General features: G+C 37.7%; 1 protein-coding gene and 1 long non-coding RNA gene across 2 annotated transcripts; one reads left to right on the forward strand and one right to left on the reverse strand.

Moving 5' to 3' along the window:
* The first annotated feature begins 9,240 nt into the window (after positions 1-9,240).
* LOC122093680 (DNA polymerase epsilon catalytic subunit B-like) lies at positions 9,241-9,686 on the forward strand. Its single transcript, XM_042664067.1, has 2 exons — positions 9,241-9,376; positions 9,487-9,686. Exons 1-2 carry the CDS (start codon positions 9,257-9,259, stop codon positions 9,604-9,606), a joined length of 240 nt encoding a protein of 79 aa, XP_042520001.1. The 5' UTR covers positions 9,241-9,256; the 3' UTR covers positions 9,607-9,686.
* Positions 9,687-13,352: 3,666 nt separating this feature from the next.
* LOC122094383 lies at positions 13,353-14,449 on the reverse strand. The gene is made up of 2 exons (XR_006144754.1): positions 14,330-14,449; positions 13,353-13,683 (listed from the first exon to the last, which is right to left on the reverse strand). It is a non-coding gene; the product is annotated as an uncharacterized LOC122094383 (long non-coding RNA).
* Between the last annotated feature and the right edge of the window lie 923 nt (positions 14,450-15,372).

The following is a 15,372-nucleotide window of genomic DNA, read 5'->3' on the forward strand; positions in this document are numbered from 1 at the left end:
GTCAAAGACCATGGCCACATTCCAAGGACCACCAGAAGGCATGAACGCCTCGAGACCCCCGTACTTTAATGGAGAAAACTTTTCTTTCTGGAAGTGCAGATTCAAGAATTTTGTGTGTGGTCACAACATTCTTGTATGGAGAGCCATAGAGAATGGACCATACACCATCACCAAGATAGTTGATGGAAAGACAGTACCTAAGGATGAAGGAGAATGGACGGCTGAAGACATCACCCTCATCCAGTACAACTTCCGTGCCATTACGTTCCTTCAATGTACCCTCAATGAACAAGAGTTCAACCGAGTCATTGCATGTGACACGGCTAAAGAAATTTGGGATATGCTTCTTGTCACACACGAAGGTACAGCAGAGGTAAAAGAAAGAAAGGTAGATCAACTCGTCTCTGATTATGAGTCATTCTCTATGAAAGAAAATGAGTCAATAACTTCTTTGTTTACTAGGTTTACTGATATTGTGAATAATCTTAAAGGTTTACGTAAGACTTATACTAACGCTGAAAAAGTCAGAAAAATCTTAAGAGCCTTACCTGTAGCTTGGAGACCCAAGAAGACAGCAATAGAAGAAGCCAAAGATTTGACTAAAATCTCATTGGACTATTTGCTTGGATCTCTACAAACGCATGAAGTAGAGCTGAACGCCGACAAACCAAATTCTGAGAAAAGGAGAACTATAGCGCTGAAATCAACTCAACCTATCGAAGAAGTAAGTGATGATGAAGAAGATGAAGAATTCGACATGAAAAAGGAAATTTCACTCATCACGAGGAAATTCAACAAATTCCTCAAAAAGAAAGGAAGATTCCAACACAAGAACAAATTCTACGGTGACAAATCCTATGGGAAAAAAGGTAAAACAAAAATTAAACCCAAGGAAATTCCTACTAAAGACATAGTTTGTTTTGAGTGCAGAAAGCCTGGACATTTCAGAACTGAATGCCCAAATAAATCAAAAAGAAAGGCCTATGCAGCTACATGGGACCCAAGTGATGAAGAAGAGAAAAGTGAATTTGAAGAAGAAGTCACCAACCTCGCCTTGATGGCCATCGGAAATGAAGAACAAGAGGTATGTGAAATTCAACCTGAACTTTTAGTAAGGGACTCTAATGAGGAACTTCAAGAAGCCTTCGAGGCCTTATGTGAAGAAAGTATAAAATTAGAGTCTGATAAAAGTAAACTTGAAAAAGAGGTTGAAACACTAAATAAGAGAGTAGAGGCACTAACCTCAAAGGTAAGTGAACTGGAGGAAGAAAACTTTAAGTTGAACTCCACCCTCTGCACCTTTACCCAGGGGCAAAAGAACCTTGACAATCTTCTAGGTTCTCAAAGGAAGAGTCAAAATGAAAGAGAAGGACTGGGTTATAATGGACAAAATCCATCTAGAAATGGGAATCCAAGAAAGGGTGACCAAAGAAACCAACCATCCACCTCCTACATTAAATGTAGTTTTTGTAAAAAGACAGGACACTCCATAAACCAGTGTCACTCCAAGAAAAGGAAGAAACCCAACTCTCAAACTGAGAGATCAAGAGTAAACCATGCCTACTACTACACACCCCTAAGAAGGCAATATAGGCCTCAAGAAAACTCTAGACCTATGCCTAGGTATAGAAAAACCCAACCTCATAGAGAGTACTCCATTGAGAGGATCCAAAGGCAATTCCAAGGATACAATAACTATCCTAGGGAGACTTATAGATCACAAGGGAAATACCAAAATCAAGGACTCTATAGATACTATACTCCACAAAGATCAAATGGATCTTATGAAAAGCAGAGGACTCAAAGAAACATAAGGCCATTCCAAAGGCAGAACCAAAATCCTAAAAAGTACAAAACCATTTGGGTTCCAGTTGGGAAGTTTGACACTAACAATAATGGACCCATGAGATTATGGGGACCAATGTACAATTAAATTTCTATTATAGGTTTGCTTGAAGAATAAGGTGGAAGCTGAATGGGTCATCGACAGTGGATGCTCCAAACACATGACATCCAACAAGAACCTATTCTCAAGCTTACGGGACTACGATGGAGGATGGGTCTCCTTTGAAGATGACAGCAAAGGAAAGATTGCTGGTATTGGAAAAATAAGACTTGGAGGTATTTCAATCTCGAACGTTTACCTTGTGAAAAATTTGAACTATAATCTCCTAAGTGTAAGTCAATTATGTAGCATTGGATACAAAGTAGAATTCAATGTCTCCCACTGTTGTATCAAAGATGCAAATGATAATCTAATACTAAAAGGATCTAGGAAGAACAACATTTATGTTTGTATACTTGATGAAGTAAGTTCCTTAAATGCATGCTTGGTTTCCAACCATAGTGAGTCTTCATTATGGCCTAGAAGACTTGGACATGTAAATGTCAAGTTGATTCAAACCATAGCATCCAAGGATCTTGTGAGGAACCTCCCTAAAATCAAGTATGAAATAGATAGTTTTTGTGATGCCTGTCAAAAAGGCAAACAAACCAAAGTCTCCCACAAGTCGAAGAATATTGTCTCTTCCTCTAGGCCATTGGAACTACTCCACCTAGACTTATTTGGACCTATCAATATATCTAGTATGAGTGGTAAAAATTACACCTTTGTAATTGTTGATGACTACTCTAGATACACTTGGACTGTTTTTCTAAAAAATAAAAATGATGCCTTCGATGAATTTGCAACTCTATGTAACAGATTGCAAAATCAAAAAGGATATACTATAACCTCTGTGAGGAGTGACCACGGAGGAGAATTTGACAATATAAGTCAATTTGACTTATACTGCAACAAGTATGGTATTGACCATAACTTCTCTGCTCCTAGAACACCTCAATCTAATGGAGTAGTTGAAAGGAAAAATAGGTCATTACAAGAGACTGCAAGGACTATGCTTAATGAGTACTCTTTGCCTAAGTACTTTTGGGCTGAAGCTGTAAATACAGCATGTTATGTACTAAATAGAATAATCCTTAGACCTTTGCTTTCTAAAACACCTTATGAACTATACTTTGGTAAAATACCAAAAGTAAACTACTTTAGAGTATTTTGATGTAAATGCTTCATCTTAAACACCAAAAATCATCTTGGAAAATTTGATGCAAAATCTGATGAAGGAATATTCTTAGGATACTCACTCAACAGTAGGGCATATAGAATTTTTAATAAAAAATCTTTAATGGTTGAAGAATCTATGAATGTAAGATTTGATGAATCTTTACCGAATGATTTAAATAAATCTCTTGTTGATGATGATGACATTATAATTGATGAACTTAAGAACAAAACTAATGATATTTCTCTTAATGATTCAAATGATGTTACCATAGAAAAATTAGAAACACTACCTAAGGAAGTCATTCCGCATAGGAATCNATCTCAAACACAAAAAATTATCTTGGAAAATTTGATGCAAAATCTGATGAAGGAATATTCTTAGGATACTCACTCAACAGTAGGGCATATAGAGTTTTTAATAAAAAATCATTAATGGTTGAAGAATCTATGAATGTATGATTTGATGAATCTTTACCTAATGACTTAAACAAATCTCCTGTTGATGATGATGATATCATAATTGATGAACTTAAGAACAAAGTTAATGATATTTCTCTTAATGATACAAATGATGTTACCATAGAAAAATTAGAAACACTACCTAAGGAAGTCATTCCGCATAGGAATCATCCCTTAGAAAACATTATAGGGGATCTAGATGGAGAAATCCAGACTAGATCTAAAACCCGAGAGGTATGCAATCACACTGCATTTATCTTAAGGATCGAACCCAAGAACATAGAAGAAGCACTAAAAGACAGTGATTGGATTATAGCTATGCAAGAGGAGCTTTCACCAGTTTTAAAGAAGCAAGGTATGGGAACTTGTCCCAAGACCTGACCACTACACCATCATTGGTGCTAAGTGGGTCTTTCGCAATAAACTGGATGAAGATGGGAACATAGTGAGAAACAAAGCAAGACTAGTTGCCAAAGGGTATAATCAGCAAGAGGGAATAGACTATGATGAAACCTATGCACCAGTAGCAAGGTTAGAGTCCATTAGAATGCTACTAGCTTTTGCATGCCATAAGGACTTTAAACTATATCAAATGGATGTCAAAACTGCCTTCTTGAATTGACACATTCAAGAAGAGGTATTTGTAGCTCAACCTCCTGATTTTGAAGACCCTAAGTTTCCAAACCAAGTCTATAAACTTGAGAAAGCTCTGTATGGCCTCAAACAAGCCCCTATAGCTTGGTATGAGAGATTAAGTACTTTCTTGATGGAAAGTGGCTTCTCAAGGGGGAGGATTGACACAACCCTGTTCATGAAGAATTTTAAGAATGATATACTCATTATTCAAATCTATGTAGATGATATCATCTTTGGCTCAACCAACGAGAGAATGTGTACTGATTTCAGTAACAAAATGAGTAATGAATTTGAAATTAGTATGATGGGAGAGTTAAATTTTTTCCTTGGACTTCAAATAAAACAAATTGATAATGGAATTTTCATAAATCAAAGCAAGTACACCAAGGAGCTGCTAAAGAAATTTGACATTAACAGTCAAAAATCTTCAAACACTCCGATGAGCTCATCCTTGAAACTAACCAAGGATGAGGATGGAACTTCTGAGGATGTAACTAGATATAGAGGCATGATTGGGGGCCTTCTATATCTAACAACAAGTAGACCTGATATCATGTACAGTTTATGTGCATGTGCTCGGTTTCAAGCTGATCCTAGGAAATCTCACCTCATTGCTGTAAAATGAATTTTTAAATATCTGAAAAGCACATGTGATGTTGGGTTATGGTACCCCAAAAACCAACCCCTTGACTTGGTCAACTTTTCAGATGCTGACTTCGCAGGTTGCCATATTGACAGAAAAAGTACCAGTGGTACTTGTCACTTTCTCGGCTCTTGCCTTGTCTCTTGGTTTAGCAAGAAACAAAACTCCGTTGCTTTATCTACCACAGAAGCTGAATATGTTGCAGCTGGTAGATGTTGTGCTCAAATCCTTTGGATGAAGCAAACTCTCCAGGACTTTGGAGTGCGGTTCGAAACTTGCCCAATCATGTGTGATAACACCAGTGCCATAAACTTGAGTAAAAATCCCATTTTACACTCAAGGGCAAAGCACATTGATATTCGACACCACTTTCTACGAGACACCATTCAAAATGGCGATGTATCTCTAGAATACATTGAAACTGAGAAACAACTTGCAGATATATAAACTAAACGACTTGGTGAAGAGCGTTTTAGTTTCCTAAGGAAGGAGCTTGGCATTTGCAACCCGTTTGGCTGAATGATTAAACATTCCTTCTTGAATATTCTTTTCCAAAAGCCTAGACTTGAAAAATCCTTTCCACATCCATAATTTTCTGGGTTCTTGAGCTTTTTGGACTCTATCGGTCTACCACCCCAATATACCGATCAATTGGCACTCACTGAATAGATTACCGATCGACCACCTAAAACTTCCGATCTACCGCCTCTAACCGAAAGGGTTACCGATCGACCACCTAAAACTTCCGATCTACCGCCTCTAACCGAAAGGGTTACCGATCGACCACCACAATATAACCGGTCGACTGATGTCGCCAAAAATTCAATTCCAAACTCCTTTAAATCGATTTTTTTTAAACCGTTTTTTTTCGACTTTTAAAACCCTGTTTGGCCTAAAACCCCATTTCGACTCTTCCTCTCCCAAAACCCTAGCTTAGAACTTCTCTCTAACCTAGATCTCTCAAGATCCCTTCCTATCCGTGTCCCAAAACCCTTGAATCTCTTCCCCTCTTACACCTCCAATCATCATGGACTCTCACCGCCCACATAGAGGCAAGAAAATAGTAGCTCAGAAGGGAAAAAGGAAGGCCTCTGACAAAGATATATGGTTCTCCTCCTCCATTGCTCAAGAATCATGGGATCTCTACATCTCTCGAAACATAGAGCAAGGTAGGACCATCAATTCTGACTCTTTGTCCTGGTATGACATCAAAGACCTGTTTGATGCTTTGGGATGGGGCAACATTCTCAAACTTGACTCTCACTGTTATCCCCATCTTGTCAAAATATTCTTTTGTAACCTTACTTTCTCTGGTGAAGGTGACAACCTTCTAGTCCATTCCAATGTTAAGGGAGTTCCTATAGATATAGACATCATGATTTTAGGAGAAATCCTAGACATTTCTGTGACAGGGGAACTAAAATACTACCAACCCAATACCTACATAGAACAATTCATGGATGTTGACTGTGTGTATTCTAGCATCATGAAGGAATATGCTAATACTCACAAAATTAAGGCTAAGGAACTCACCGATATAGGGAGGATTGTAAATCTCATCATCTCCTACAACATCCTCCCAAAGAGTGGTCATAGAGATGAAGTCTCCCCATTTCATACTTATCTCACCTACTGTGTTTGCAAGACTGTAACCATCAACCTTCCTTACATTCTGCTCAAAACCATGATTACCCATGGTGATAGACTTCAAAAGGGAAATCTTCCCTATGGAAGGATGATTTGCCAAATCATGGACCACTTTCATGTAGATTTTTCTGGTGAATCATTTGACCCGATTCCTCAAGAGATCAATCTTTCCACTATTCGCAAGATGCATCTTCTTCCCCAGCAGCCCACAAACTCCAAAAAGACTGCTGCTGGACCCAGCCAGCCACAGCAACCAGGAAGTGATGAGACATCAGCCTATGCGACCGTTGTTGATCTTCAGAAAGTTGGAAACATCATCCTTGCCCAATTGGAAAAGATGGAAAGAAAGCAGAATGAGATTCTCAAGTTGCTACGCAACGATGAGGAAGATGAAGATGACGAAGAGGAAGACGACGAGGAGGACACGGAGGATGAAGATGCAACGGATTAGGAGATATTTTTTTTTGAACTATGTGTTTGTTTCAGTCGTTTATGCTTTTTTATACTCTGCGATACGAAGTTGAACTTATGATACTTTTCTATGTGTTATATTTTTTTTGGCACATACTCAGGGGGAGTATTTTGATTTCTTGTGTCATTTTGATTCCCTTTTTGCTGTTGACAAAAGGGGAGAACATCTATTACTCTTCCTGAAAATGACAGTATGACAGTATCTATCTTTAATTGTTTACTCTTATGGAAATGACAATATCTATCCTTGTTTACTATTTGGCACTGAATTAAATTATCTTATTGACCTTTACACAGTGTTACTATCATTTCTTGTATTTGGATTTATTGCCTGCGTTTGTTTGTCATCACCAAAAAGGGGGAGATTGTTGGGAAACATGTCCACACTCCTTGCTATGTTTTGGTGTTAACAAACAAACATACATCTTCAACTTGGTTTGATAAAATGTGATTAGCTTGAAGAAAGTGTAATTAGCTTGAAGAAACACTTAGAAGGTCGAATCAAGACATGAAGCTTAAAGACATGGAATTGCAAACAAGAAGAAAAGAAGATGAAGTGCCAAAGAGTGGAAGGTTCAAGTAAAGAAGAAGACCACTAGGATAGATTGGTCATTTTTAATGTAATTTGTAACTTCCACATATATATGCACTCACCACATGCATGTGCATTGCATCATACTAGAATGACCATAGAGCATACCTTGACCAAGTATGGAAAGTCTCTAAGTGGTGAGGAACATATTAGGAAAAATGTGTTCTAGTGAAATTCTGTGAAAACCACATTAAACTAACTCAAGGGTATTTTAGGGAATCTTAAAGTTAGTATCAGGAGATGAAACCTTTATAGAAGTTGTAGGAAATTGAGTTGTGATTCCAACGCAACTGATCTCAGGTCAATCTGAGGTTGAACCGAAAAGTTATGGTCAAAACACTGACGACTGATCAGTATGACAGCATTCTGTCAAAATAGAGTATGTCATGTTGGCAGTCGATCGGCTGAAAGCCCCGATCGACCGAAACTGTCCGAGACCATAGCCGATCGACCGGTAGAAAGTCCCGATCGACCGGTGACTGCCTGGAAGTGCCCCAAAGGCTATATTTTGCCTCAACGGCTCTTGGCGGTCATCTGGCTACCGATGGCGGTCGACCGGTGGTCCCAGAATACCTCCGTTAGAGCCTGATTTCCTGCCTAAAATGCTTCACTAAGTTCACATATCAATACCCAAACCACTCTTAATTAAATATTCATTAAGAAAGAGCTTTAAGAGTAGTATTGCAAGCATTCAAGAGTTATTAAGATTAGTATATTCTACTTGAGTTGTTCTATTACACCAATCCCAACAAAAGGCTCAAGTCTCAATCAAAGTCCTCTACTCTCTCCTGTGCAAGTCAAAGCCATAAGAGAGGACTTTACAAAAGGTGTATTTTTCATTTCTCATTCTCATCATTTGCACCACACTTGAGGTATTCCTCCTATTCCACTATTTCCTATTTATTTTTGTTTTTACAATTCTAGACTGTACTTCGGATTGTAAGGATTCTCTTATCCTAAAAAGAGAAAGGTATCTCTTTACCTCCAAAAGAGATTGTAAAGGCGTCTCTCTGCCTGGAAAGGGGATTTGTAAGGATACTATTATCCGTGAAAAAGATTATAAAGGTTTTCTTCCCTACCTACTGTATTGAAAGGGAGAACTAGTGGAATACCTTACAAGAGGATTCTTGTAGGGAGTGGACTAGACTCGGATTGAGTCGAACCACTATAAATCTTGTGTTTTGTGGTTGTACTTGTTTTATTTACTCCGCATTGTTTTAAACTTGCAGTCACACTTGTGACCTATTCATCGAAAAGATTTAAATTCCACTAGTATAACCTATTCACCCCCCCTCTAGGTTATTTCAGCTTTCTATTTTATTCCGGTCAGCATAGAGCCTTTGTGAGCCATTTTGAAGGATGGAATAACAATTAACTTTTTAGATAAAGGTTGCCAGTCAAATAGCTTTTGCTTAGCACCATTTTTCTTTTGCAGGGGCAATGTAAAGTGAGTTAGCAAAAATAATGATCTTTCTGAGTTGCCTGGTGCTCAGATAAGCCACAAACAAGGCAAACGGAGAGGCCAGTCCGGTTCATTTTTGTGGAGGCCTGAGCTAGCTTTTTGCACTCGTACCGGCAGGTGACATGGTTTTCTAGCATTTTGTGCACTTCTGGAGTATTTACTTCGTTACTTCTTAATCTCAACCTTCTCTTGTTCATATAGTACAGTCTATTCCAAGTTCCCAACCTGAATAAGTTTTATCATTGGTTGTTGTTGAAAGTATCATGCTAGAGGTTCCTATAAATGTACCCAGAAAATTTTTACCTCAATTCTAAAGCACCAATTACTGAAGAATTTCCTGTAGGTGTGCCAACTGTCAACAAAATTCTTCCTCATGGATGTCCTTGCTTCAATCTCATTGAGGTACATGTGGTGGTAGACCATTGTTGAAGCTGAACTACATTACTTTATGTTTCTTGTCTCTATTAATGGCAATCATGAGCTTCTTATTTATTTTCTGTATATCTTTATAGGTAATAATTGATGAAGATGAATTTAGAGCCGGAAGTAAGAAACTTGCTGCACACCTTGCTGATCTGGAAGTTGAGGTACATATTCTGAACCTACTGAGTAACATGGCAGTTGCAAAATAAAAATTATTACTTAGCTCTTTCCTGCATGCCTTTTTCCAGCCTTGTACACTTTCCCGACCTTTTACATGATCTAGGTCATAATGTTTGAGCCTTTTTTTTTTTTTTTTTTAATGTCTGGGTTTTCATGATCACATGCAGTGAAAATTCATTTCTCTGTGTCGATGCCATTTTACTGTCTGTCATGGGCATAGCATCAATACCGGAGTGATTTATTATGTTAGGTTTCTAAATCAACTAACCAAAATATAAACCACTGCATGGATCACATTTCATGGATCTAGAACTAAATAATCCAACAGAAACAAGCTGGAAATTCAATAGTTGATGATGGAATAGGCGAGGAATAGAAAGATGATGAGGCTTGAAGTAGTTGAGAAGTCCCTTTGTGTAGTTTAGATGTTTTACCTTCGAGTTTCCGTAAACAAATGGAGCATCATTATCAGTCTCTCATTCGTTTAAGGTCCCTCTTTTCTCTAGCTTACAATATATTTTTTACATATAATGATCATAATAAAATATATTGTTTGGGTACATGGTATAAAATGCATTATTGATTTTAGAATACTCGCATTTCGTGGAACACCTAATTGAAAATTTATTATTCTTCAGCTTTTAAACTGAACCTACCTCTGCTGCTCTAGCCAGACTAAACCAGTAAAGGGCACTGTTTTGCCTCATGCTAGCTTAGTTGACACTTCAAAACCATAGGCTCCAAGACTAGAGAACAGGTCAAGTCATTTGGTTTGCATAGGCAGTGGCAAAAGATCATCCATAGGTATACATTTCACTGTGGATGAACAGAAACTCAGGTCCTCTTTAAGAGTGGATTTTTTTTTTTTTTTTTTTTTTTGGGGGTGTAAAGGGGGGCGTGGACGTGGGGGGTTTATCACGGGCGTTCCCGGAACTTCAGATGGGTGCTTTATATAGTGGAACCAGAAAACCATATATTCAAAGTATGCTGAGTTTTGGGACTATAAGCGAAATGATTCTTTTCTTTAGTTTCAAACTAAGGGTTATAATTGTCATCCAACCCACGTCTTGTTAGGCCCGTATGGCCTTAGGATGGCGTCAGATTGATGGTCAGCTGAGGGTGGCACGTCCAGCTCAAGGGAGAGGCAGCTAAGGAGGACGGTGGGCAGGAACAAGGGTATTTTTTATTTTTTTTTGGGTTTTTTTTGCGGGGGGGGGGGGGGGGGAGGATGTGTTTGGAAGTTGAACAGATAGCCCCTCCTAAGGACTTAGGCCAGCATTCTACTATAATTGGCAGCCAACACCATGCCGAGAGGCGCTTCCAGCTAAAACTAAGTTGCAACTTGAAAAATGAATTTCTGAAATTGTAATGGAGAAATGAAACTTTTCTATGAAAAATTGGCAGCTAAAGATAAAATGAGAGGGTGTGTGATTCCATTGTTGTTTGAGATTTAACATGTAGATATCTATATGGTTGAAATTTCCACCTCACTTTGCCACATGATTAATAGTAAAACTTTTTAAGGAAATATGTACCATATGGGAGGGTATGTGATTGACTTACTTTAGATTTGACATGTGATCAATTTAAACTATATCATAGATATCTATGTGTTTGAAATTGTCACATAAATTTTCACATGACAAAACTTGGTGTTAATATAGAGATATCATCTAGTCTTGTCGGTTTAGAAAACTTGTCTTTTCTATAAGGGAAGTGTTCTCTATCTGGGAGTGTGGCTCTTATGCTTGAGATACTCCCTTTTTAGTTCAATCCATGAGGGGGCAGGGAAGTCACTGTACAAGGAGGATATAAACACCTTGCTCCTGGACAAGAAACTCTTTTTTTTATATATAAATGTTTAGGGGATATATTTTTGTTCAAAAGCGCGGCTCCTGAACCATAGAGAATGTTTGTTGATTTGACTTTATTTTTCAAGATTTTCTGAAAAACTGTTTGGTTATCCATAAATCTGTTGTAATTCTGCATGAAAACTATTTGGTTAACCTAAATCTGTGAGTTGGATTGTGTAGAATCAGTCCTAAAAATTATTTGGTCACTCTAATCTGTCAGTTGGATTCATCTATGTTTTTAATATTCTTAGAGAAGATCAACTGACACGTATTTAAAACCAAAATGTGATTAATTGCAGACCCAATCAAAACCTGCTCGAAACCACATTTGTAATACTTGAATCTTGAATTTAAAAAAAGAACCAAAGGGACGAAGCAGGAGGGAGAGAGAGTGCTGCGCATAAGGAAAATCAGGTTCGATTCAATTTATGGTTTGATCGGTCTGTTTGATTTACATCAATTTCATAAAACATCAAACCGACTTGGTTTGGTTCGGGTTAAATTGTACAATTTCCAAATCTGATGATTAATTAGACTTATGTTGAACCGAAAGAATTGACAATTTTAAATGGTTGGACCATAAGTTGTGGAATATGGATCTGTTATTGGTTCAATGCAGGTACTTTAGCTGTTGATTTTGCTAGGCTGTTGACTTGGTGGGGTCCACTCCTATATGAATGAAGGAGCTACTATAGGTCCCACTGACTTAATGGCCTGGACCCCATCCTACGCTTATCTTTAGCTAAGATTTGCTATTTTGCACTTGTAAAATTTGTCACGTGAGTTGAAAAAATACTTGATTGTGGGAAGATCAAAACACTTACAGATAGAGTTGCAACCAGGCTGGGCTATGTTGGTCCAGATTTTTTAAAACAGAGCTCAACAAATACCCACCTAGCCCAGACCCATCCTACCTGGCCTAACCCTACTATGATCGACCTTGATTGGGCCGGAGTTGTGTCAACGGGTTGGCTTAATTGACCCTACTTATACTTATTTTTATCATTTCAAGGCTAGGTGAGGGAGCCTGGATTTTCTCCTGTGCTGTACCGAGTGCAATGAACATCCGGTGGCTAGGAGCAACCAGGCATACATTTTAAGTTACCTGCACTTTTGGTTTGCACAGCCCAAAAACTTAAAAATCAGATAAACAATCCATATTTCAATTTGGTCAAAAACGCTTGATAAAACAAATCTAATACATAATGAACTATATAACTGAATTTAACTACATGATTTGACAAACTGACTGATTGATATTTTGATCCATTCACTCAATTGTTAAAATTATTAGATCATCCTCACACAATTTGGGAAAACAAAAATCAATAACCGTATCTTGGTGAATAATATGGTTGAGATGGTGAGTTAAATGATACAACTAACATAAGCCTTGCCTAGGTGGTCTCTATCATGGAATAGGCATGGGGATGTATAATACCAACCGAATTACTGGCTGGACCAAATATCTGTGTTTTGAATCAGCTGTATCATCATAACTATCCTTCGCAAGTATTACGAAAAAAAAAAAGAAAAAAAAAAACTATCCTCCGCCAGAGCAATTCTCTAAAAATCAATTTGTCAAAGAAAATGTGGGCAAAACTAAGGGTGTCAACCGATTGGGATGGACCAGTCTCAGTTGGGCCTAACTAGGATCGACCAAATTCTAAACGCTTGTCTAACTAAGGCAGACATAGTGCAATTTTAGTCTTGTTCATCTTGAACTTTTTCTCCACTCTTCCATTTAATTGGTGACAAAATTGAGATGTCAAGAAGTATCAAAGGGGTCGGTCTAAGGTTAAGTCGTGCGGTCAGGAGACACCGGACTATCTCAATGTCATTTTTTTCTTCTTTTTTCTTTGTATTGTCCGAATATTCAGGCGCTAGATAAACACTATCTGGCTAGGTGGTCACTCTGGTTAGGTGGATAACCATGCACTACAGATTTATAAGCATATTAGGTTTGACACGTTTATTAATCAAACCGATCCAACTCAGGCCATAAACATGTCGGGCTCGTTCCTGCTTCCCAGTCGAGGCATGGATTTCTCAGTCCGGCCATTGGTACCTGCATGAACGATACCAGATATCCAGGTTTAGAACCATGGGCCGGGCATTCAACCCATCTTATGTTTGCAGGAAAAAAAATGTCAACTAGACACTTTGACAGTACGGATCTTTCTGGTTGGAGCTTCAGAAAGACTCCCCTAATTGAATTATTTCGCGTGGAATATAAAAGCTTCCTCACTACACCTGTGATACAAAAATGGCAAGCACCTCATCATGACCAGGAGAGTTAAACACACTTACACTGAACACAGAATCCCTGATCTCTTCTTAGAGGTAAGGCACACAAAAATCCATTCTCCATCCAACACGAAATCAGGAAAAAAAGGATCAACAATGGAAAAAACTGTGGCGCCTTGGAACCAGAAAACCTCTTCAGCTTTCAAGATCCAGTCAAGATCTTTGGGAAAGATCGGATTTTTTTTAATCAGCTCATCCAACCGAAAGTTGAGAAAACCACACACAAAAATTCCTTCAATCAGCTAGGAACTATTTAATCTTACAAAAATGAAAAAAAAAAAAAAAAAAATCGTAGGTGCTCAAACCATGAAACTTACAAAAAAAGGAGAAGTTTTTTTCTGAAGAAAAAGAATTTAAATCAAAGCGGGTAAGCAAAAGCTATTGAAAAAAAAAAAATCTAAGTGAGAAGATACTGTAAACTTATGGAGAAAACCTATCAATCTATTCATTAAAAGACGAAGAAGATGTAACAGAAAAGCCAAACTTACAAACCACAAGTATAGGAGTGTAAGCATTAAAATTCTGTTTTGATCGATCTTAGGGGGAAGAGACAAGACTGAAAATAAAAGGAACAAGAACAGCATTTGATCACCTTAGGTATGGAGACCCTCTGGAACCAGACGCCGCCTTCCCTCTCCCAGTCTTTCCCGTCTCTTCCCCCATTTCAAACTTGTTATTTTTTCTCTAGGTTTGACAATTTATAGCACCCTCTGGCCTCTGTTCGAGATAAAATTCCAATTTTATCCTATTCCTAATAGGGCGTGAGGATGAGCGAGTCCAAAACATGATTCAATAAGGATGCTTCGGTCTCAATTCGGTTTTATTATCAAAATGGTTTAGGTTTTATGGTTTTGTTTCGGTTTGCCTTGTCAAAAATAAATTCAAAAGTACATTTTGTTTTTTTTTTCCTACGAATTTCATGTTGGTTTCAACTTTGATACCTTTTTCCGTGTAGTTCGGTGTTTTATTAGTTTCGGTGAAATTTAGTTTGATTTCAGTGTTACCAAAACATGATCCAATAAGCTCATGTCGATTTTGATTCAATTTTGTCAATCCGAATTAGAATGTGACACCCATAGTGTCTCGTATATGATTGCAGTATTCAATCTATTTCATACATGGATTAGAGTTATTAGCACAGATTCTTCAAACGAATACAACAATTGACCACAGAACAAGCAACTACTCCTTGTACAAATCTTGTACATGACTAAATACCTCAAGGGAGAATGAAGCCTACCCAATAGTGTTGTGTATGCTCAGATACATGGGGAAGTGGAGTTAGGGCATGGGTTTTTTTCACAGCCTAGTTCCACTTCCCCATGTATCATGACGGGTAGTATTGGCTCACACGATAGAGGTGATGGGCATTTTGAGAGCAATAGGTTAAAGGTGATTTGTTTACCTAAATTAATTGGTAATTTAGATATTTAAAAAGAACAAAGGATAAGGAGAACCATAGAAACGATGGAGCCCACTTTTCTTTTATTCATTTACATACATTTATTTTCTTTCTTTCTTTCTTTCTTTTTTATTTTTTATTTATTTATTTATTTTTTTTAATATAGAGTATAGATAGAATTTCATATTTTGAGGAGAAATGTTTGAAAAAATTGTGGTTGGGAAGGTCATAGT

This window comes from Macadamia integrifolia, chromosome 11, assembly GCF_013358625.1.
Source record: "Macadamia integrifolia cultivar HAES 741 chromosome 11, SCU_Mint_v3, whole genome shotgun sequence".
In the NCBI taxonomy this organism is placed as follows: domain Eukaryota; kingdom Viridiplantae; phylum Streptophyta; class Magnoliopsida; order Proteales; family Proteaceae; genus Macadamia; species Macadamia integrifolia.